General features: G+C 34.6%; 1 protein-coding gene across 3 annotated transcripts in view; it reads right to left on the bottom strand.

Moving 5' to 3' along the window:
• Positions 1 to 757: 757 nt before the first annotated feature.
• Positions 758 to 25,347, bottom strand: part of LOC148955988 (protein eva-1 homolog C-like) — a 163,073-nt gene continuing 138,483 nt past the window's right edge. For all 3 annotated transcript variants that reach the window (XM_089088568.1, XM_089088614.1, XM_089088490.1), the window contains exons 3-4: positions 22,065 to 22,206; positions 758 to 1,014 (exon numbers count right to left, since the gene is read on the bottom strand). In XM_089088568.1, the coding sequence (XP_088944694.1) occupies positions 785 to 1,014; positions 22,065 to 22,206 (372 nt within the window). In that variant the 3' untranslated portion in view covers positions 758 to 784. The remainder of the gene's footprint in view (positions 1,015 to 22,064; positions 22,207 to 25,347) is intronic.

Here is a 25,347-nt window from a genome sequence, read left to right as displayed (position 1 = left end):
TGTGGCAGCCGTCACACGGCTGTTATTTTGTTTTCTTCTGATCTCATTAACAGGTGGACTGGCAAAGAAATATGATGACATAACCTAATGATGACATAAATATTACCTACATACTACGGATGTGCAAATTCTAATTAATTGGTTCAATACTTTTTATTCTACGAACCTCAAGATTTCTCGAACATTGATTTTTTTTTTTCTCTTTTTTCACTCAAAGAAAATAGGTAGAAGTATATGCTGTTGATATCAAGTTCTTATCGCCATATATTAAACAAACTTTAACATAAGGAACTTTTGTTTTTACAAACAAATTATTTTTAATAGCAATAACAAAAACACAACTTTCATCTTTTTTCGCGTCCCTGTTAGGTTCATTTTGTGGAAAATGTCTTCTTTTAAAACACTGTAGCAGATTATGGGTTGCCAGTTTTGAATCACGTGTAGCACATTATCCCAAATATGTTTTATTCAATTATCCATTGTGTTCCTAAGTAAGCTTTACAGGTTATACCTCAAATCACCTTAAATTCCATTATGCAGGCGTAAAAAAGCGTGATACGCCTGCCAATGATGACTTTAGAGTTTGGTTGAGGAATCTGGAGCCTCCCAGTGTAGGCACCATCCCTCAGCTTCCAGTCCCTATCCACACCATGCTTGAATGACTCCAGGGTTTGAGATTGGATAATTTGATTCCTGAAGGAGTTCCACATGGGTAACACGGCTGGAAAAGAAGTGGTATCGTTCTCTGCCATTGGTAGTATGTTTGGTAATTTTCTGGGGGAAATTAAAAGAGCTTATTATAAGAAAAATCCTTGGATACTAACACAAGCTCTGTTTTTGCCATAGAATATAAAATGAAACTACCTTCTTCAGGTACACCAGGGGTCTGAGGACAGTGAATCGTCTCAGGTTTAGTTCGTCCAAAATTGGCAGAGTATATAGCCAGTCGCTCGTTGTTTTTACATCGCAAAACGAGTGTTTCGTTTTCGCAAGCTATTTTGTTTTTGAATTCACCTGGAAATGAGAGAGAAATGAGCAATAAAACTTAAAATGAGAACAACCAGGTTTTAAGAATACCATTATTGCGAAAGTATCTTTTGTTATAGATTAGAAATGAGCTACAAGCTTATAATTAATTGAAGGTCACAGTTTTCAATTATTAAATAAAAAATAAATTGCAAATGAAAGTAAAGAGCAACGTTAAAACTTATAATGAATATACCATTTTGACAGGCAGGATGCTATGAAGTTCTTTTGATTAAGTTCTATAGATTTAGTTGTAATAGTAGAAGTTGTAAAAGTGTTAACAGTCACAATTGCAGTCGCAGTAGCAGTCACGAGTTGCCACACTCGTCGCAAGTTGTCACAATTCCAATTACAAGTAGTCCCAGTGGCAAGTAGTCAGCGTCACAAGTATTCGCAGTAGCAGTCGAGTTGCATTCGCATGTGCAGTCACAAGAACCCGTTGTCGCAGTCGTAGGTTCTCGGGCAGTCGCAAGTGTTGGTAGGCTTAAGTACTGGCAGTCACAGTAGGAAGTAATCATGATCGCAAACTATGACAGTCGCAAATAGTCTCAGTCACCAGCAGTCGTAGTCATAGTTGAAATTACAGGTAGTCTTAGTCACAATCACAATTAATCGCAGTCACAAGTGGTTACAGTCACAAATAATTAAAGTGAAAAGCAGTCGTATTATCAGATACAAACAGTCACAGCCACAGTCATAAGTAGTCGTACTTGCAAGTAGTCCCAGGCATACATAGCTGCAATTGCAAATAGTCACAGTCGCAATTGTAGTCATAGTTATAGTAGCAATAGTAGTCGTGAAAGTGAAAAGCTGTTACCATTAGCAGCTCGTAAGATATTACAGATATGCCCTTTTAATAGCCTGGATGCACATAGTTGACACATAACTTTTGTCAAGTGCATGTTATCGAAAAAGTCCAAAGTAGCAACACTTAGAAGCAGTCCCAAGTGTTCAAAGCCACAATTACAAATAGTCACAGTTGCAGCCACAGTAGTAGTAGCAATAGTGGTCCTGAAAGTCTAAAGTTAATACCCTTAGCCACTACTAAGATATTGCAGATACACCCTTTTGATAAACTCGATGCACACATCGTCTTTTGATTTATTGTAACATTCCTCTCAGCATTCCCTGAAGTTTTGCCTAAAAACCCTTAAGCTTTTCTGACACACTGAGGATCAAATATTTCCACTCTTACCCAGTTTTAAATCCCGTATATAAACTATGGGTATATTGAATAATTTACAACCTTTTCTCCAGGGGCTGTGAGGGCACTACATTCCCAGAGGCATAGTTATTAGACCTATTTACTAGTTTGAAACAAGTTGCTATTACATAATTTTGACCAGTGTTAAAGGGGTCTAAAAAGGATAAGGGGTCCTTTTACCTTTCAAGCACTGTTCAACAGGCCCTGATAAATTTCAGCTTAATGCCCAAGGCCGTGCCTGAGATGTTACTGATGCACTCTTTTGACAGTCAGCATGCATATAGTTTTTTTTATCATTTTTTTTTTTAAATATCCCCCTCAACATTCCCTGAAAGTAGCCACAAGTAGATGTAGTAGCAGTTCTAAGCAGTCGCAGTCATGGCTGCAAGTTGTCACAGTCGGGAGTATGTCACAGTCGCAACCAGTCGCATTTGCAGCCGCAATAGTAGTAATAGTAGTGGCCATGAAAATTTCAAGTTAATACGCTTGGACATTTCTAAGACATCTCAGTTACCCCTTTTTGATAATTTGGACGTAGATAGCTTCTTTTTATTTAGCTCAAAATATTTAGCTTTTTCGAACACATCCGGGATCAAACATTTCCCCTATCCTTATAATAAGTTCAGCATGTAAAAAATGAATAAATTGCATAATTTACATTTCTTGGCCCAGAGGTTATGGGGGCATGGGGTCACTGCAGGCATAGCTAATATACATTGTGAATATTTTGAATAAAGTAGATTGTTAAGATTTCTATCAGTGTTAAGTGGGACATGAAAGGGGGTAACACGGGCGGGGGGCTAGTTTCCCTCCATTCCCTGTCCAACATGCCTACAGACATACCTTTAAAGTTTCAAATGTGTCAATTTTAGCCGTCACTTAAATACTGCTAATATGTCGTTTTGATAACTCTCCTGCATGTGCTGTATTTTGATTTTTTTTATATTCCCCTTAACATTAAAAAAATGCCCTAATACCCTTGTCTTTTTGGAGATCCAGGTTCAAACATACCCCCTTATCGTAATAAACAACCTTATATATAAACAATGGGTACCTCACATAACTTGCAACACTTACCCCAAGGGCCGTGGGGGTTATTTCATTCCTAGAGGCATAATTATTCGACTTTTTGACAATTTTGAACAAGATGGCTATTCTAAAATTTTAATCATATATCTTTGGGGAGATGGCTGCAAAAATTCAAACGGGAGGTGGAATGGTTGCCCTCCGACCACTTTTTTAAAATTAATTAAAAAAACTTTTTTTCACAAAATATGTTTTTCAAAGAAAAGTAAAGAGATCCATTAAACAAAAATGTAGCAAAAATAAAATCAAATAGACCAAGCGTGAAACTACCACAAATCAGCATCGATAAATAAATGAAATCCAAAACGAACAGAAATTACAATAAATGACCGAGTCAAACTCAAAACAAGCCAAAACCCCTATGCCTTCCAAAGGCCAGAACAGGGTCGCTCCTTACTTACAGTTCGTTACCACAAACTGTTTGATGTAGATACAGGGCTAAAATAACTGATAGATATTTAAAATGCCCCATTCATGTCACTGGAGAGAGCATATTCAGTTAAAAACAGCAAAACATATGAACAAAATTCTAATTAAAGAAAACCCTGGATACAGTAAAAAAATAACATTTTTTTGGTGGGTTTGGACCCCAAAGTCCTTCATATTCAAAGCTCTGGCTGGCGTTGTATCTGCTGTTTTGAATCAAAAACCCCTTCAACACGATTTATTACCCCCTCTACCCTTTTAAAGTACTAAGATATATACTTGATTTTACATTTTTTTACTTGAGTAATGGGTAGCTAATTCTAATTTCTTTCGCTAGGGTTGTCAGAGGATCATTTAAGCTTTATGTCCTAACTAATAAATCTTGTGGCAAATTAGATTTTTATTTTAAGATCTTTTTAAGCCATTCTTTGAATATATTAAGCCAAACACTCGATCTAATGGATAATTTCTTCAGTGAAGGCTTGAAATCATGCTTTTCTGGAAAACTCGTCTTCGGAGCCAATTTACATTATAAATGTATCTATACTTTAACCTTATCACTTAATTGTAAACGCACTTTCTTTTTTTAAAAAGGCTGTCAAAATATTTGACTGTTATTTCTGGTTATAAAAAACTTTTAAGTTCGAATTAGTTAAAATGAAAATTATTGTTTTGACAATTAGTGTAAACATTTTTTTTTTTTTTAGAAAGAAGAATATCTTTAGAAAAAAAGTTAGTTCCGAGCTGAGCGGAAAAGTGCATTTTAAAGAATGATAAATCCTAAATTTCTGAAGGAGAATAACCAGCTGAAGAAAAAGAATTTAGTTCATTTGAAAGCGATATTGTATTAAAACAACAAAAATATCCAGATGGAAGGATTTTTACAGAAACAGAAATATTATACAAATATTAATAGATATTATATAAATATTAATAAATATTATATAAACTAGATAAATAATATAAATAATATTTATAAAAATAATATATAAATATATAAAAATAATATATAAAATTATATAAATAATATCATATTTAAAGAAATATTATATAAATATTAATCGTGAAATCTCTATAAATTTGTGTGCTTCAATGAGAGATAGGTTGAATATTTTGATATTTTAATATACTTTGATGTCAAACAGTTCGTGGCAACGAACTGTAAGTAAGGGCCGACCCGGCTCAATGGTAACCGAAACTCTAAAAAACGGAATTTTGGTATCAATAGAAACATCAAAACAATCAAATTTTAATTCTGATTTCAAATATATAAGTTTTATCAAGTTTAATCTTACCCATCAAAAGTTACGTGCCTGAGAGAAATATGGCTGATTTTTGAAAAAAGGAAAAAAGACCCCCTAAAAGCGTTAGAACCTTGTTGAAAATCACACCATCATATTTAGCGTATCAGAGAACACTGCTGTAGAGGTTTCAAGCTCCTGTCTACAAAAATGTGGAATTTTGCATTTTTTTTGCCAGAAGAATGATCACGGGTGCGTGTTTATTTGTTTGTTTTTTTTTTTCTTTTCCCCAGGGGTAATCGTATTGACCCAGTGGTCCTAGAATATCGTAAGAGGGCTCATTGGAACGAAAATTAAAAGTTCTAGTGCACATAAAAATGGAGGGCAACTAGGCCCCCTCCCACGCTCATTTTTATTGTCACAGTCACCCAATTAAAATTTGAGATAGCCATTTTGTTCAGAATAGTCAAAAATCTAATAAATATGTCTTTTACGATGACTTAATCCTCCACAGTTCCCAGGGGAAGGGCTGCAAGTTATGAACTTTGCCCGTTGCTTACATATTGTATTGGTTATTGGGAAGTATACAGACATTTTCAGGAAGAATTTTTTCTGGTGGGGGGGGGGGCTGGAGGAGGGGTTACTCGGGAGAATCTTTCGGTGGAGGATGTTTCTTTGGGGTAAGGAACATTTCTATGAAGGGGGCGCCGTATTTCCAAGCATTATTTAAAAAACGATTTAAAAGTGTTTTCAAATGAAAGTAAGAATCAACATTAGAATTTAAAATGAACTGAAATTATCAAGTATATGCGGGGGGTCGCCCGCAGGTTAATACTACGACCTTTTCGCTACAGTTTTTTTTTATTGATGCAAAAATATGGCTCTATTCTAAGTAAACGGCCGTGGTGTGTTAGGGGGTTGTGAATTAAATTTTTTTTTAACTTTTAAAGTAAAGAGCGTGGTATTGACTAAGGGGAGAACCCCATCATATACGTAATAAAAAAAACAATAAACGGCTCCATAGTAATCGAAACTTTTAAAAACGGAACTTTGATGTCAATAAATGTATCAAAAGAATGGGCTTATAATGCTGATTCTAAATATATGAATTTCATTAAGTTTAGTATTACTCATCAAAGGCTAAAAGCCTGAGAAAATTTACCTGATTTCTTAAATAGGGGGGAAACATCCCCTACAAGTGAAAGAATTTTAAAGAAAATCACACCGTCAGATTCAGCGTATCAGAAAACCCTATTACATAGGTTTCAAGCTCATATCTGCAAAAATCTGCAACTTTGTATTTTTTGCCAGAAGAAAAATATAGGCTACGAATATAGAAGTTCGTTACGTAAGTTAATTTCTAAATTACGTCAGAAGCAAATTTAGAGACAGCCATTTAGCAAAACAAAAGTAAAATTTTTGTGCAAATTTTGCTTACTTTTTCAATGCCGGTGAGCCAAAATAAAAGCTGCATTAACTAAAAAACGATCAGAAATTAAATAAAAAAAAACAAGTTTTTTTAACTGAAAGTAAGGAGCGACATTAAAACTTAAAACGAACAGAAATTATTCCGTATATGAAAAAGGCTGTCCCCTCCTCAACGCCTCGCTCTCTACGCTAAAGTTTGACTCGGTCTCACAACTTTATATTTTAAAACAATAAAAAAAACTTTAGCGTAAAGAGGGAGGCGTTGAGGAGGGGACAGCCCCTTTCATATACGGAATAATTTCTGTTCGTTTTAAGTTCTAATGTCACTCCTTACTTTCAGTTTAAAAAACTTGTTTTTTTTTTATTTAATAGCTATAAGGAAGGATATACGAAGTAATGAGAGAATTATTCATAATCTGGAAGTAAAGAAATATAGATTTACTAAGAAGAAGTTTAGAAATGTAAGTGACCTACAAAACTACAAACAATAAAACAAGAAACAAGTGACATAAAACAAGAGATTTAACAACCTACAAACAATAAATGTTCAGGTGCTAACAGCAGTTCAGACAAGTTTTTGAAATACAGTGCTTATGATGTTAAACACAAGATACTAAATAATATGACAAGAATATTCCAAAAGGGTGAAGCATGTAGCGGATTTTCTTCATCAGCTCTTAAATTTAGAAAAATTGTTTTGGTTTTTTCTTTTTCTAAGTAATTGCATCTTTATCAAGTTTTAGAATAATTTAAACCTACTTGTATTCAAAACTGTGATTTATATTCGAATTATAATCTTATTTTCCATTTTTTGTTTGTCGATGATTTAAAATTTTCCCATAAGATTGGCAAATGGCCATTCTGTCAAGAATAAAGAACGTAAAAATAGGGTTCGTAAAAATAGGTTCTACTATATACCGTTGCTTTGTCAGAGATAACAGTAGTTTATAATTTTCATCAAATTCAAGTTTAAGCGTCAAAGTGTCTTCCCTTATCATTTTCTCCTACACTTTAAGGGCGCGTGGCAAGTGGCCACTGGGGGGGGGATGGGTTTTTGAATGCCAAAGATGAACTTTGAGATCTGAATAACCGGCTAAGTACTATTACTTTACACGAGGCCTGCTTGGAGAGTAAGAGGGCTTGTGACCGTCTTTCCTCTTACTGCAATGATTGGAATTACAGTCCTTTCATAAAGCCCTGAATTTTTTCCTTTTTTGCGACGTTTATCCAATGCTCCAAAAAAGCAGCACTCAGAAATTAATTTATGGTTACGTCTCTGCCATACTAATTTATGTTATTGCATTGTCGAGGACAAAGCAGGGGAAAAGTTAGCGCAACGAAATGTGAATTTAAATATTGTCTAGGATCCCAAAACACGTCAATAGCTGGTATGATAAGAAAATTTTGCGATTGAAAATTTACTTTTTGTCAGTGTTGTTGTTTTTTCACAAACTATAAGTATCACCGCTTTGCTGTACTTACTTCACTGAAGACTTCTGTTGGTGAAACTATGAAGGCTAGGCGAGGAGCAGCAGGGTCTAGTTCGCGTCAAAAGTAAAGTGAGTAAGTGAGCTCTTAGACCTGATGGATTCCAATTCCGCTTTACTCATAGAGGCATAAAAGACTACTGTCATGTAATAACAAATCCTACTATATGTAATAACAAATAACTGTAAGGCCTACAGTTAATATTAATTAAAAAGACTTTTTCCACAAAATAAGTTTTTCAAAGAAAAGTAAAGAACTCCATTAAACAAAAAATGAGCAAAAATGAAATCAAATAATCTACCAAGCGCGAAAATACCACAAATCAGCATCGATAAATAAATGAAACCCAAAACGAACAGAAATTACAATAAATAACCGAGTCAAACTCAAAACGAGCATAAATTAACATAAGTTGGGCTCAAAACCCCTATGTCTTCCCAAGGCCAGAACAAAATTTGCACTTTACTGAAAAAAATACAAATGAATATGCATTGTCAGTTTAAAATACATATACTGATATTTAGTAATGAAAGTGTCAATATTATTTGATTTATTTAAGTTGTAAAAGTAAAAAAGTTTATATTTAAATAAAAAGGACACTAGCCCTTTGAATTTCCAATCGAATGAGCCTGTTTTGAAGTTTCTACGACAACACCTTTAAAAACCTTATATGCCCCCAGGGCATAAATTAAAACCCTTGCCCTGAGGGTTGTGGGGGAGTGTCCTCCTAAAAAACATATTTTCTATCTGGAAATCAACTATGCTGAACAAAATTGCTGTCTCAAAATTTTGATTGTATGTGTTTGGGGGAACGACGGGCGTGGGGGTGGGGGCTAGTTGCCCTCCAATCACTTTGGACTATTAAAAAGGGCACTAGTCACTCCAATTTCCAATCGAATGAGCCCTTTTCGAAGTTTCTACGACAACTCCTTCGATACGAAGTGCCCTGGTCTGGAGAAAAAAAAACCAAAAAACAACACATTGTACCCACATCGTTCTTTACTTATGCAGCGCTAGCGCGCTGCCTATGAAAAGGTGGGCGTGAGAGGGGGGTTAGTTACCGTCCAATCACTTTCAACTATTAAAAAGGGCACTAGCCCTTTGAATTTCCCATCAAATGAGCCTTTTTTAAAGTTTCTATGACAACGCCTTCTATAAAAACCTTATATGCCCCCAGGCCATAACCTAAAGCCCTTGCCCCGAGGATTGTGGGGGATTGTCCTCCTCAAAAACATATTTTCTGTGTGGAAAACAACTACGCTGAACAAAATGGCTATCTCAAAATTTCGATTCGGGGGGTTTGGGGGAATGATGGGCGCGGTGGGTGGGGGGCTAGTTGCCCTCCAATCACTTTAAACTATTAAAAAGGGCACTAACCCTTTGAATTTCCAATCGAATGAGTCTTTCTTGAAGTTTCTACGACAACGCCTTCTATAAAAACCTTATATGCCCCCAGGGCATAACTCAAAACTCTTGCCCTTAGGGTTGTAGGGGAGTGTCCTCCTCAAAAACATATTTTTTATCTGTAAATCAACTACGCTGAACAAAATGGCTGTCTCAAAATTTTGATTGGATGTGTTTGGGGGAATGATGGGCGCGGGGGAGGCTAGTTGCCCTCCAATCACTTTCGACTATTAAAAAGGGTCCTAGCCCTTTGAATTTCCAATCAAATGAGCCTGTTTTGAAGTTTCTACGACAATGCCTTCTATAAAAACCTTTTATGCCCCCAGGGCATAACTTAAAACCCCGGCCCTGAGGGTTGTGGAGGAGTTTCCTCCTCAAAAAGATATTTTCTAACTGGAAATCAACTACGCTGAAAAAAATGGCTATCTAAAAATTTTAATTGGATATGTTTGGGGGAATTATGGGTGTGGGGGGGGGGGGCTAGTTGCCCTCCAATCACTTTCGACTATTAAAAAGGGCACTAGCCACTCCAATTTGCAATCGAATGAGCCATTTTTGAACTTTCTACGACACCTCCTTCGATACGAAGTGCCCGGGTATTGAGAAAAAAAAACAACACATTGTACCCATATCGTTTTTTACTTAGGCAGCGCTAGCGCGCTGCCTATGATTAACATATGCATGAATTCTTTATTCAAACCTCCAATCAAACTCTTGCCGAAGTTTCAATCGGACTAAGAATTGAAACTTAAAATGAAATGTTTTATTTCTATATATATAAAAAAAAGAAAATATGAGGGGAGTTATTTTGAGGACACGGTAAATTCCCACATTTCCTATTCCAAAGCAAACAAGTCCCCTAGTTTTTTGATCAGTTTACGCCTTGGCATGATTAGTCTAGTAGGTCAATCTTAGGCGACGGGACACGGTATCAGAAGCTTATCAAACAGTTCGTGGTAACAAACTGTAAGTAAGGAGCGACACGGCGTAATAGTAACCGAAACTCTAAAAGCAGAATTTTGGTACCAATAGATATGTCAAAAGAATTCGATTCGTATGCCGATTTTAAAGATATAAGTTTTATTAAGTTTAGTTACAACCATCAAAGGTTACGAGCCTGAGAAAGTTAGCCTGATTTTCGAAAAAAATCGGAAGACCCCTAAAATCCATATAATCTTAATGAAAATTACACCATTACATTCAGCGTATCAGAGAACTCTACTGTAGAGGTTTCAAGCTCCTATCTGCAAAAATGAGGGAAATGGTACTTTTGCCAGAAGAAAGATCACGGATGCATGATTATTTGTTTGTTTGTTGTTGTTTTTGTCCTAGGGGTGATCGTATCGACATGGTGGGCCTAGAACATCGGGAGAGGGCTCATTCTAACAGAAAAAAAAAATTCTAGTGACATTTTTAAGCAACCAAAAAACTGGAGGGCAGCTAGGCACCCCTACCATGCCATTTTTTCCCAAAACCGTCCGATTAAAATTCTGAGATTGTTATTTTGGTCAGCATAGTTGAAAGGCTTAATAACTATGTCTTTGGAGAAAACATGACCTCCCCACAGCCCCTAGTGAAAGGTCTTTAAGTTGTAAAATTTCCCGATTTTTTACGTATATTATTTGCATAATATTAGTATTTTGGGAAGTATGCATACATTTTTCGGGTGGGGAGGGGAGGATGAATTTTTGCCTGGGGAACTTTGCACGGGGAGAATTTCCCATGGAGAGGTAATTTTCCAGGGGGTGAACTTTTCAGGAGAAATTGTGAACCGGGGAAATTTGCCAGAATTACTATGCGAAATTTCCGTATATATCTTGCTTTCTCTACACTGACTCATTTTACGCATTGAGGTGTTAAGGATAATTGGCCGGGGTAATTTTCACCAGGATTGAATTGTCCAGATGACATTTCCGTGGGGAGGAGGATTTTTTTCGCGGAGGTGGAGACAGATTTTCTGGCGTTAATTAGAAAACGATCAGAAATTAAATAATAAAAAACAATTTTTTCAGCTGAAAGTAAGGACTGAGCAATATTAAAACTTAAAGCGAAAATAAATTATTACGTATACGAGAGGGGTTGCCCTCCCCTCAACACCTCGATCTTTACGCTAAAGTTTAAATTTTGTCCCAATTGTTTAAAAAACACTCCTGAAACACAAGGGTGGTTTAATTAGAACAATAGCTTTTTTTAAATGCCAAAAACCTTTAGCGTGAAGAGCGAGGTGTTGAGGAGGGGGCAGCCCCCCTCGTACCCCCTCGGAAAAATTATGGTACTTGTGTATTATACGCCACTCACTCAAGTTTACGATGCATAAAACTCGAGAATAAAGCGGTTTCTTTGTTACTTTAGAAACAAATTTGGGTTATATATTTGCACATTAGTGGGAAGGGGGAGTAAAGTACAGTGGGTCTGCATGCAAAATGTATTAGGTACAATTAATCTACATTTTATGAGGTAAGAATTGTTTTCTGACTTCAAACTGTCCAAATAGTTCGCCTCCCTCCTTATATGCAAATATATAGCCCAAAATATATATTTCCCATCTAATCTGTCACTTGTCTTTGTCTTGTCTCACGCTAAGCTGAAAGAAACTAACGAAGAAACCGGTTTGTTCTTGAGTTTTACACAGCGTAAACTTGAGTGAGTGGTATATAACACACAAGTTCCTTCTCCCTACGGAAAATAAAAACAAAACTAAAAAAAAATTCTCAAATTTGGAAAGCCTTATTTTTCACGAAGGAGGGGGAGGGGCGGATTTTTCGGGGGGTGTTTACCGGGGAGTGGGGTATTTTTCGCCGGCAAGGGGAATTTTCACGAGGGCATTTCTCTGGGGGCATTTTCCATTAGGTATTTTACGCGAGGAGGTGTTTTCCATGGGCAGGGGGGTATTTTCTAGAGAGGCATATTTTCCGAGGGGGTATTTTCCTCAGGGGAGAGGTATTTTTCGGGGGTATTTTCTGGAGAACATTTTCTGGGGGGAGGGGGTTACGAGTGGTGGTATTTTCCATGGGGCTATTTTCCGGGGGGAGAGGGGGGGGGTAAATTCGGGGGGGGGGGGGGTTGTAAACGCCAGCCACCTGATTAAACAATTTAAGAAAAACTTCCAGATAAATACAACACAAAGATTCGCACTTCTACCTTAATTACAATAGTTACGATATTTTGCATCAAACGATTTTTTTTTATGTCAAATTGAAGATATATTTACGTGTGCTGTTGTCCTGAAGGTGTATGATCACAAATAACTGAATTCTGGGAAGGGGGAAATTTTTTTGTAACACAATTTTTTGGGGGCAATTCGAGAGAGCGATGGGAAAAAGGAGAGATGGAGGGCGAGAATACATGTCATCTGAAAATAAAAAACTATAGGAAAAATAATTTTGAGCTTTGAAGGTTTTTTTGGAGGGGGGGGGGGGGAAGCATAGAACTACAAGTCTGTACTCTCCAAATTTATTAAAAAATTGATTTATTTTGCCAAGAAAGTCTCAAAATTTTCATATATTGTAATTTCTCATCCTTTTTATGCATAATTTGACTTTCATGGGGTAGAAATTTAAAAATCCAGTCTCCTCCTCATGTCTTTGAACCCGTAAAATATTTTTAATAGCTTAGAATATTACTTTAATCTCACTTGTTTCATTTTCTGACGTATCTACTATATTAAACTGTTCGTGGTACAAAACAGTAAGTGAGGAGCGACTCGACGAAATAGTAACCAAAACTAAAAAAAAATAACAAAATTGAAAACAATAGATACCAAAAGAATAAACTTTTTATTCGGATTCCAAATAAGTAAAATATGTTAAGTTCAATGTCACCTATCAAAATCTATTTGCTTAAGAAAATCTGCCTGATTTTATAAAAGTGAAGAACAATGTTAAAAAAATAAAACAAACAGATATTATTCCACATATATCTTTCGGCCCTCTCTATTCACGCTAAAGTTTGACTTTTTGTCATTGCCAAACTTTGTTGGCAATTATCAATTGTATGATAATTGCAAAAATGAAAAAAAAAATTATATTTAGTTATTCAAACAAACCTAGTACTGAAAGTAAGTTAAATCATTTCCAATTTTGCTATTAGACTACTATTGATCACTGCATAATCGCTCATTATGTGGGTTTAGTTTTCTAATTAAGTCTTAATCAATACTCATAGGGAGAAAGAAGGACAGAGTAATCATGCATATTGATCCCACTTAGCTAGCCCTTGATTTATTCAACTGAATTTCAAGCACCTTCGAAGCGTGAAATGGCCCTTTTCCGAAGAGGATCCAAGTAACGAATTCTAAACGGGATAAAATAGAGAGTCAGCAGAAAGTTTTTATGGTTCAGAATAAGCTTAGCTTAGCATTATCCATTTATTTGGACTAGTTGAGTGAAGGGAAACCTTGAAAGTTTTTCCATGTAGCTTTTCTGATCATCTGATCATTCAGTGTATTTAATTCAGCAACTTTGCACACACATTTGATAATAAGCTAATGGGCAAGTTTTTTGTATTTTACAACATATTTTGTTATGTCATGACTGCAGCGGCAGCTGCAACCTACCAAAGAGCGAACCACAGCCCATAGTAATCAAAAGTTGAAAAACGTGCTTCCAAAAATACTATCTAGTGAGAAAACATTGTAGTCTCACGATAAATAAGAAATAGTAACTCGTCTTTCGGTTAATCTTATAAGTAAAAGTTTATTGCGAAAAGAAAATTTATGGTGATTTCGAAAAAGAGCCTGAAACCCCTTGAGAATGGCGTCAAATCGAAACAAAAAGCACACCATTGGAATCAGCATGGTCGAAAACCTTTTGCAGGATAATTACAGTCCCCCACCTTGAACACCAAGGAAAATGACTTTTTTGCATAGGTAGCACTGATCTGTCTCCCTTTTTTTCTTTCTTTTTTTCCAGCAGGGCTAAGGGATGGCCAGACCATCATAGAGAAGTGCGTAATAGCTCATTCGAAAGGGAATTAAATTTTTAAGTGCCCTTTTAAGTGACCAAAAAGATTGGAGGGCAAATAGCCCCCCCCCCTACCTACAGGCTCCCTCCCCCTAACTAGTCCTATAAAAATTTTGAGATAGCCATTTTGTTTAACAATGTTCAAAGATCCAATATTTATGGTTTTGATGATGATATCGCCCTCCATAGTCCCTGGGGAAGGGCTGTCTTGTGTTATTTTGAAAGCGTCGTAGAAACTAAAAACGATACGACCTGCTAGGGGGAAAATGACGTAATTTTCGCTCTTGAAATGTATATAAATATGGTGTCAAGCACATGATTTTTTTTTCCAAAATTAAGGCTCTAAAAGACGTTTTCTAAGCTCTTGACCTATCTAGATCATTTTTTTTCTTCAAGATAGAAAATCCCAGGGTCCCGACTTAAAAAAAAAATATATATATGGAGCGGTTTTCAGAAAAAAAAAAAAAAATATATATATATATATATATATATATATATATATATATATATATATATATATATATATATATATATATATATATATATATATATATATATATATATATATATATATATATATATATATATATATATATATATATATGCATACACAGCTGCTCGTTTAAAGAGAGTAGATGTATGCTGAACAATTCAAGGTGATGAAGTAAATTGGACTTTAATATCTTTGTTTTTCTTTTATAATGGCAAGTTTACTTGATTAGTGGTTATCACGTAAACCTAAAAGCGTTTTTCTTATTAAGGAAGAACATTTATTTAGCGATTAATCCTTTTTATTTCATAAAGCGAATGAATTTGGGCTAATGAAAATGTCCATTATTTTGTGACTTATATTCGTCTTTTTTTTCCAGCAAGCAATCAATAACACAGAGGGTGGAGTTTCATCGACTGTTCCGTTTCCAACTTTAATTTTCTATTAAAGGTCGTGATAACTATTTTGTTATCAGGGACATAATGCTGTCCATTAAGCTGCGTGGCTTGTGCTTACAGCAAAATTGACAAAGGTACATTTTATGAACACTGTCCTTGGGGATTAATTGGATTTACAGTAAGTAGCTAAGTACATTCCATGGATAGATGAATTGAAGAGACTTGTTTAAAAACAAATTTTATACAACGTTTCAAAAAAGTTTTTCAAAGGAAAAAAATCCATATTAAAAACTAAACTTAGTGAGAATTCAATCATATAATAAGTTTCAAACAGATAGTGGCTGATACTAAATATATTAAGTCCAGTAAGTTTGATGTAAGTTTGAAAGCTACAAACCTGAAAAATTTACCTGATTTTAGAAAAAAAGAGAAAACACCCCCCTCCCGAAGAAAAATAAAGCGATCTTAATGAATTACACACCATAATATTTGGCATAGCATAAACTATATTATAGAGCTTTCCAGCTCCTATCTGCAAAAATGTGGAATTCTGTAATTTATGTCAGAAGAAAAATCATGTATGTGTGTCTATTTTTTTTTATTTTTTTTTTGAGGCTGGAGGGCACCAGTCTCCCTTCCATGCCTCTTTTTTCCCCAAAGACATCCGACCAAAATTTTGAGAAGCCGTTCGATTCAGGCTGAAAGTTCCAGTATGCCCTTGGGGATAAGTTGATGCCACATACTCCCTGGAGAAAGGGCCGTAAGTTACGCAATTTGCCTATTTTTCACATAAAATATTTTTTATTGAAATACATACGGAATTTTTTTTGGGGGAGGAATTTTCTGCGGGAGGGTGGTTTGCATGTGGAGAATTTTTTCGGGGAAAGGAAAATTTTCAGAGTGAAATAAATGACAAAAATAATTTTTTTCAGCTGAAAGTAAGGAGCAATGTTAAAACTTAAAACGAACAGAAACTATTCCATATATGAGGAGGCTACCTCTTCCTCAAACATCGCTCTTTCTGCTAAAGTTTGACTTTTTGCTACAATTATTTAAGAAAAGACAGCTCAAACACAAGAGTGGTTGAATTTGAGTGGATCCATTTTCGAGTAACAAGAATCGACACAGCAAAATTTAGTATCAAAGTTTATACCTTTTTAGAATTATGTTTACTTTTTTAAGTTCAGTTTTGTTTCAAGTAATTACTTAATTGCGTTTTTAGAAGTTAAGACTTGGGGCATGGAATCAGGAATAAGTTCAGCATTGCATCGTTAATAAATTCAAATAACGGCAGCTTGAACTCAGTTTGCACTGATGAAGAATCTTCTAGCTATGGTTCCTTTGTTGTTCTTTGAGGTTCGATGTCCGTTGCCTTTGAGGGATGTCTTGGATCCCTTGGCTTCTTTGAGGGATCATGGAGGTGCAGGAATCTCTTGAACTTTTACCGAACAAGAATATCATTAAGCTGAGTTATTGTGGTACAAACAGAAAACAAATCTTGTAGAGAAGTTGGTTCAAGCCGGAATTGGTATTATTATACTTATTTAGGCATGGATGTTCCAACAAAATTCTTCTTTTTCTGAAGATTTTATTTTAATTTTATAATAAAAGAATGACATATTATACCTTCAGCCAAAATAATTTTTATTTTTAAGATACATTGGAGATCTGAGTCCAAAAAATTTAATAATTGGAGATTTATTATGTTAAAAAATAGAAACATCATTTTGTTTTGAAGAGAACAAAACAAAATTAGTTTTATAAATGGCTTAGACATACAATTATTCAGAGACATTGCGAGTTATAGGAAAACAGAACTTTACAAAACTTGACAATCGAACCATGGAAATTTTAAGAGGCGTACGTATTATGGAAAATTTTGTGTCTTTTCGATGGGAAAAATTAAACAAATAAGAAACTTTTCATGAGAAACATGGAAAATTACGAGGAAACAAAATTAGACTTAATAGAGGAAGCCCTAAGGCATATCCCCTGTTCAAATGCATGATTTAAATAAGAAAAACTTCTTGTTATTTTTTTTAGTTTTATCTCCTTAAATTCTATTGATTTTATATTTCCCTTGTAGTTTTTTTTCTTTTTCCTAGCTCTCTGTAGTTTCTTTTCTTTTCCAAATCCTCTATCCACTGATTTTGCTATATCTTCTAGCACAAATGATAACAATACAAAAGTGAGAGAAATTTGACCTTGTAAAATGCTTGATCGCCAGTTATGATTCTTTCGGTTGAATGGAGTGTACGCAAAATAAGCTATGTAAACAATTTTTACAATTTGGTAAGTTTCAAAAGTAAACGTGTAAAAAGACAGCGTTCACACACTGCTGCTTCGTTCAATTAAATATCTAAGAATTTGTCGAGAAGAAACTGACCTCGTGATAAGGAGGTCAAGATATAACTCCTTGGCACTGAAGCTTGATTTGAAAAAAGCTGAAGGAAAGAATCTGTAAATGTTCAGGGTAGTGTTAACTAAATCAAAAAGATGCTAGATAGAAAATGATGTCTGTAAACTACACGTTTAAATTGAATCAATGCACAATAAGGGGAACACCTTTTTATGGGTGGAGTTTTTACCACTTATCTTTACATAAATAAATTTGAAAATAAAACAATTTTTATAAAACACTGCCTTTCCATTTACATTTAAAACAAAATAAAGACATAAAATAAGGGCAAAATTTTTTAGTAAGACAGTTTCACTATCTGATTATGAAATCCGTAACCGTAAATTAAAACTGTTTTAAATAGAAAAAAATGCAAAACTTATTCAGTGCCCTTATTACAACGTAACACAAGCAGAAAAAGTTCGCTATATAATAAGTAAAACTAAAAAGAACATAAATTACCATGAATAAATAAATCAAACCAAAAAACAGAAATTAAAATTTAAAATCATGTCAAACTAACCATAAAAAATTCCACCAACTTTAACCCCCTACAGGTCAGAAACTAGATTGTTATTTATGATTTACTGGAAACAAGGCCGTACCCAGGATTGTTTTTCGGAGGGAGTTTTACTAATAAAAAATTGAGGGGGGGGGGGGTTACACAAAAACCTCAAAAACGCACACAAAATTTGTTTATATCCATTTTTGTTACGTTTTTACGAGTCAGACAAACATTCTTGGGAGAGGGGGGGGGGGGTGTTGAAAACACCCTCACCCCACCCCTACCCGGGGTTCAAACCACCTAACCCCACCCACCCACCCACCCCCTCTGGGTACGGCCTTGACTAGAACAGTACATATTTCGACTAATATTTTTTATGCATTCCAACATGAAACAAGTAAAAACTAATGAAGTCGCAATTTGAGTTGGAATTTACGCTGTGATGCAGTAGCAGCAAAAGTAGCCAAGAGGATTGGGTCTTATAAGAAGGCGAAGTAAAAATATAAAAATGAGCTCCCACCAAGAATTCTAATGATCCTCTATCATTCTCTTATCAGTCCGTATCTATCTTATGGTTGTTTGCTGCGGACTAGTTCTATGGTGTCAAATTTTAAAAGAGTTCAAATTTTTCCAAATAAAGTTGTTCGTGTCTTAGGAGACTAAATAAAAAAACACCTCGCCTCGCCCAACTCCTCAACGCCTCGCTCTTTACGCTAAAGTTAGACTCTTTCTCACAACTTTTGTTAAAACAATAAACAATTTTAGCGTAAAGAGCGAGGCGTTGAGGCGGGGACAGCCCCTTTCGTATACGGAATAGTTTCTGTTCATTTTAAGTTTTAATGTCGCTCATTACTTTCAATTAAAAAAAAACTTGTTTTTTATTATTTAATTTTTGAACGTTTTTGAATTAATACAGGTTTTTATTTTGGCTCATCGTACATGAATAATTAAAACAAAATTTTCATATTCATTTTACTTTTATTTCGTTAAATCGCTTTCTCGAAAGTTGTTTAATGTTATTTACGTACGTTTTTATTAGTAAATAAATATAAGCAACTTACGAATTAACTTACGTAACGAACTTCTATATTCATATATTTTTAATACGTATATTAGGGGGTTCGCCCGCTACTCAACACCTTGCTCTTTACGCTAAAGTTGGAATTTTGTTCCAATTCTTTAGTATTGAACACTGAATCACAAAGGCCGTTAATTAGAATAAATAGCTCTTATGAAAGTACTAAAAAATTTTTGGCTTAAAGAGTGAGGTATTGACTAGGGGGTGGACCCAATCATATACGTAATAATTTCCATTCGTTTTAAGTTTTGATGTTGCTCCTTACTTTCATTTGAAAGACTTTTTCTTAATTTACTTTCTGATCGTTTTTTAAATAATGCTGGGAAATCCGGCTCCCCCTTCATAGCAATGTCCTTTCCCCCATGGCAACTTCATCCATGGAAAGATCCTCCCATATAAACCCCGACCTACTCCCCCTCCACATCCAGAAAAAATCCCCCCTGAAAACATCTGTATACTTCCCATAACCAGTACTATATGTAAACATTGGGTAAAGTTCATAACTTTCAGCCCTTCCCCTGGGGGACATTGGAGGATTAAATCATCCTAAAAGGCATATTTATTATATTTTTGACCTTGCTGAACAAAATGGCTATCTCAAAATTTTGATCGGGTGTCTTTGGGAAAAAATGAGCGTGGGAGGGGGCCTTGTTGCCCTCCATTTTTTTTGGTCACTAAAAAAGGGAGCTAGAACTTTTAATTTCCGTTTGAATGAGCCTTCTCACGATATTCTAGGACTACTGGGTCAATACGATCACCCCTGGAAAAAAAACAAAAAAAAACATGCATCCGTGATCTTTCTTCTGGCAAAAAATACAAAATTCCACATTTTTGCAGATAGGAGCTTGAAACCTCTACAGTAGGGTTCTCTGATATGCTGAATCTGATGGTGTGATTTTCATTAAGGTTCTATGGTTTTAGGTGGTGTTACCCCCTTTTTTCGAAAATCAGGTAAATTTTCTCAGGTGCTTAACTTTTGATGGGTAGGACTAAACTTAATGAAACTTATATATTTGAAATCAGCATTAAAATATGATTCTTTTGATTTATCTATTGGTATCAAAATTTCGTTTTTTAGAGTTTTGGTTACTATTGAGCCGGGTCGCTTCTTACTTACAGTTAGTTACCATGAACTGTTTGATTATGTGAGATTTGAAAATAGTACTTTGAGTTGCTTCACTAAAATGAAAATTCTAAACGTTTATAAGTTAAGAGATTATCAACTAGCTATTTTGTTTATCAATGTTTGAATCGTTATTCACCGGAGGGCTTTTGGGAAATTTTAAAGTCTAACTCATTTTTCCATTGTTAAATTTGTTATGAAACTAGGCATTCTTCAGGGATAGTGTTTGAGGCTCGGAGTACTCAACGCGGATCTTCATTTCCGCGTTTTGCAGGACCACAGCTGTGGAATTCACTACCTGAGGGTATAAAGGTGACAGATAATGTTAGCCAGTTCAAAAGTGGGTTGAAACGTTACCTTCTGGGAAGTTGTTAATGATTTAAGTTGATTTAAGTATGTCTCGCTAGTAATTCGTTTCCACATCGTTGAAACGATATATGTTAGTAGATCATAAGGATGGAAACAACCATCATATACAACCCAATGGGTTTCCCCGATGATTGTTGAAAGATTATGTACGTGTTATTTTGGTTAATAAATTATTTATCTCTCTCTCGTTATAACATGTTAATGTTGATATATAAATGCATGTCAGGTCATTTATAAAAGTAAAATTGTTTTTCTGTTTTCAAAAAAATTAAGTTTAAATCTTTTTACAGAATAAAACATCGCTTATTATGGATACCTTCTATGAAATCAATTTAGAAGTATTCTGAAAATAAACAATAGTTTGACTGAATATATAACATGTGATTATATTACCAATAAATTGAAATAAAAGCTTCAGCAAAACAAGTATATATGGTAAAAGAAAAAGGTGTTGATGAAATTGTGAGGGGGAATAACTCTGATCAGATATTCTGGTGCCTCTCATCAATGCCGAAGGACAGTTTTGGCCAAGATGCAAGGCAGCACAGTTAACCAAATGACAGGTGGTGAACAACAACGCCATAGAAATAAGCTGGAACTGGAAATCTTTTACTGGAACTGGTCAGCTGAGATTGATAACCTTTGTAGTTGGTAGCTTGCTGGGGAAGTGACCGATAAGGCGAAAGTGCCAAGACACACCTGAAAGCTGATATAAATATGTCTAGCCCTAAAACGACTTTGCCCGACTTTAGGTATATTAAGATACCTAAAAGGGTATTTTAATGTGCCGACCTTCACAGTCATGGTACTGCCAGGATACACAGCCCCTAATTTAGAAGAGTCCCTGAATTTTGAAATTTAGAACTGTGATATAACTTCGCCAGATCTTACACATTATAGAATTCATGAGAAAAATGAAGGCTAAGGGAAAGACAGTATAAAGGAATGGTCAAATTAGATATGGTGCTTTCGTCAGTGTAGTACAGGGGATGAAGGCTGCGAGCTTGTTTTGTGCTAGTTTCGGGCTCTTTGAAGAAATATTAATTGTAATACAAGTCATTACATTTTTGGGGGCAAAGATTGTAGTTGTTTTCACTATGTCTTTCTCAATTAGACATTTTGGTGTTTTTCCTCGATAAGTATATATGTTTTTCTAAAGAGCTTTTTTTGTAATTTCTATGTTCGATGCTATTCATATGCCTCTTTTGGTTGAATAAGCAAACAATATTTTTGCGTCCAGGATAATTTGAACTCCCCTGTCTAACTATTAAACTTGCCTCAAATTATTCAATGTTAGGAAGTTTTAAATATAACTGAGATTTAATGTGTCAAAGTTAAGTTTTTCAAAAAGAATTATTTCAATCACAATTTTCAAACATAAATCCAAAAAAGTGGTGAAAAAAGGAAGAGCAAAAGAAATAAAAAACAGAGGAACTTACTTGGGCGGCATTTGAAGGCTACCTCGGTGAATACCATATTACTAGGACATGAGTCAGACTCTCCTAATTGACTCAAAGATGGCACAATTTTGCACATCCGTTGCTTGGAGCAAGCTGCAACGACGCTACTCAACAAAGCATGCTATAAAACAAAGACATAAATATGAAACTGAAAACTCTCTTTATTTCTGCTTTGCATCATCAACAGAAATCCTTATTCTACTTTAACATGGCTAACCAGAAGAAAACAACCTGTCGACATTAGATAGTATATAACCCGAACACTTACAATTGGTGTAAAAGTAATGTTCAAACATAAAGAGATCTTAAGCCAAAACCGGATAAAATGTGACAGGTGGGGCAAAACTCCCATTAGGGAAGAAATTCCCGTTTAATAAAGCTGAACCATCCCTCGTCGTCAGTACAGGCCCAGTAGTTAAGATATATTTGTTGTGTTTTTTTAAGTGTTTGTTTTCGTGCTTAATGTAACTGTTGCAGTTTTTAAACTGATTGATGATTTAGTCTCTTTTCGTACGAGTCCAATTTAAGTGACGCTGGTTATTTTCACTTTTGGTGGTAATTTTTCTATGATAATATATTGCGTACATTACTAATAATTTAATTGTTTATTCATTATCGGTTCTTTTAAGCATATTACTTTAAGTAAAGATGTAAAAGGATCCACGACTGAATTATTTCCTTGTTTCTGTTATTTATGTATATCGGAGCAAATGAATCATTTGTTGAAAGTGATCTGAGTTCAAGACCAACGGGCGAAAGTGTCGTTTAATTGTTTTTACCGTTTTTTTTTGTCATATTTACACTAGTTGATATGATTATCTATTGTATATTTTTTAATTCACTGATGATTATTTGGGTTATTTTATTTTACCAATTGTGGCTTGATGCAATGATGTTCATATTGTTTAAGTTTTTCAGTATTTAGGAGCCTAAAAAAGGAAACATGTCACGTACCTGCAGAGCAATGTATAATTGATTTTTTTTTCTCTTTTTTGTAATTTGTTATAAGAGCTGATTTAAATCTTAGCTCCAGCGGTTGTCACTAAAAACCACATGTATAACTCCTAGGTTTATGTGTATTGTTTTTTTTTTTTTTTTTTTTTTTTTTTTTTGTCTATTGCTCCGTCTTTTCTTTTTTTGTATGACGGGTTTTCCAATAAATAATAATAATAATAGAGGCGTAAAAACACAAAATTTTCAATCCTTTAACCGGAAAACGCTGTCAAATTCTGTCTCTTCAGCACTCATGAGCATTTCTTTACAGTTTTCATTAACTGTTTCAAGTAAAAAAAAAGAGTAAAAACTAAATGGAATATTGTTGATTTTTGGGCTTGTGCCGTTTCAGAATTTGTAAAAAAAAATCAAATAACTTTTTGTCTCATATTATAGCGGCTAAATGTTAAATTATTAGCATCGATTTTAAGCATCGAACTAGAATCAAACAGTTCGTGGTAACGAACTGTAAGTAAGGAGCGACGCAGCTCAATAGTAACAGAAACTCTAAAAAAAGGAATTTTGATACCAATAGATACATCAAAAGAACCAAATTTTAATGCTGATTTCGAATATATCAGTTTTATCAAGTTTAATCCTACCCATCGAAAGTTACGTGCCTGGGAAAATGGTCCTGATTTTTGGAAAAAGGGCGAAACACCCCCTAAAAGTCATAGAACCTTAATGAAAATTACACCATCCGATTCAGCGTAACAGAGCACCCTACTTTAGAGGTTTCAAAGTCCTATCTGCAAAAATGTGAAATTTTGTATTTTTTGCCAGAAGATCACTGATGCATTTTTATTTTTTTTTTTTTCCAGGGGTGATCGTATCGAGCCAGTGGGGATTATGTGGGAGGACCTTTCCATGGAGGAAGTTTTCATGGCGAAGGGATATTGCTATGAACAGGGCGCCGGATTTTCCAGCATTATTTAAATAAAGATCAGAAATTAAATAAAAAAACGAGTTTTTCAACTGAAAGTAAGGAGCAACATCAAAACTTAAAACGAACAGAAATTATTGCGTATATGATTGGGTGCGCCACCTAGTCAATACCTCGCTCTTTAAGCCAAAGATGTGTTAGTAGCCTACTTTCATAAGAACTTTAAATTCGAACTTTAGCGTAAAGAGTGAGGTATTAACTAGGGGGCGACCCCTAATATACGTATTATAAATAAATGAATATAAAAGTTCTTTACATAAGTTAATTCGTAAATTATGTATTTTTATTACTAATAAAAACGTTCGTAAATAAAATTAAACAAGTTTCAAGAAAGCTATTTAACCAAATAAAAGTAAAATTAGTATGCAAATTTTGTTTTAATTATTCATGTATGGTGGGCCAAAATCAAAACCTGCGTTAATTCAAAAATGTTCAAAAATTAGATTAAAAAAAAAAGTTTTTCTTAACTGAAAGTAAAGAGTGAAATTAAAACTTAAAACGAACAGAAATCATTCCGTATATGAAAGGGGCTGTCCCTTCCTCAACTCCTCGCTCTTTACGTTAAAGTTAGACTCTTTCTCACAACTCTATTTTTTAAAACAATAAACAAATTTAGCGTAAAGAGCGATACGTTGAGAAGGGGACAGCCCCTTTTATATACGGAATAATTTCTGTTCGTTTTAAGTTTAATGTCGCTCCTTACTTTCAGTTAAAAAAACTTGTTTTTTATATTTAATTTATTCAGAGATCTATGTCAAATTTACTTAGCTATACCATTCAAAATAAAGGCGTATAATTGTTATTTTTTCAAGACTGTGAATTAGATGTACTATATGTTTTTATGGACCCTTCCTTACGAATCGGTGAGGTCCAAAAAACTAAAAAATAACACAAGCACATGTTGATTATATATAAAACAAAGGACCAAAACTAGAAAAAAAACTAAAGAGCTCTTTTATTGACATTTTTTCATTCTTTTTAGTCTAAAAGGACAAGGGTCATCTCTCCTAGGAGTTTCGCCAAATGATACCTATTTGCTTTTTCTTATAGAAAGTCAACCGATTATTTTTTTTAATAGCAAAAAATGAAAGTTGATAATCTGGCAATCCATCAAAAATTTCTAGAAAACAAAAGACTTTAAAATCTTCCAGAACAAAGCACCTGGTTTTATTACATAGATAAGCAACATTTTTCCTTTCAGTGGGAATTCCAACCATAAAAGGAATCGATCCTGGTGAAAACTGTCAACAAAAAACATGCAAAAGTTTTACCAGTTGTGGTTGAATGCGGTTCCGAAAATTCAGCGTTTAATAAATATTCAAATTA

This window comes from Artemia sp. Qi Xiang Cuo, chromosome 1 (genome assembly GCF_049724085.1).
Source record: "Artemia sp. Qi Xiang Cuo chromosome 1, ASM4972408v1, whole genome shotgun sequence".
NCBI classification, from domain to species: domain Eukaryota; kingdom Metazoa; phylum Arthropoda; class Branchiopoda; order Anostraca; family Artemiidae; genus Artemia; species Artemia sp. Qi Xiang Cuo.
The sequence above is the reverse complement of the archived record's forward strand: the minus strand, read 5'-3'. Positions and strand labels throughout refer to the sequence as shown.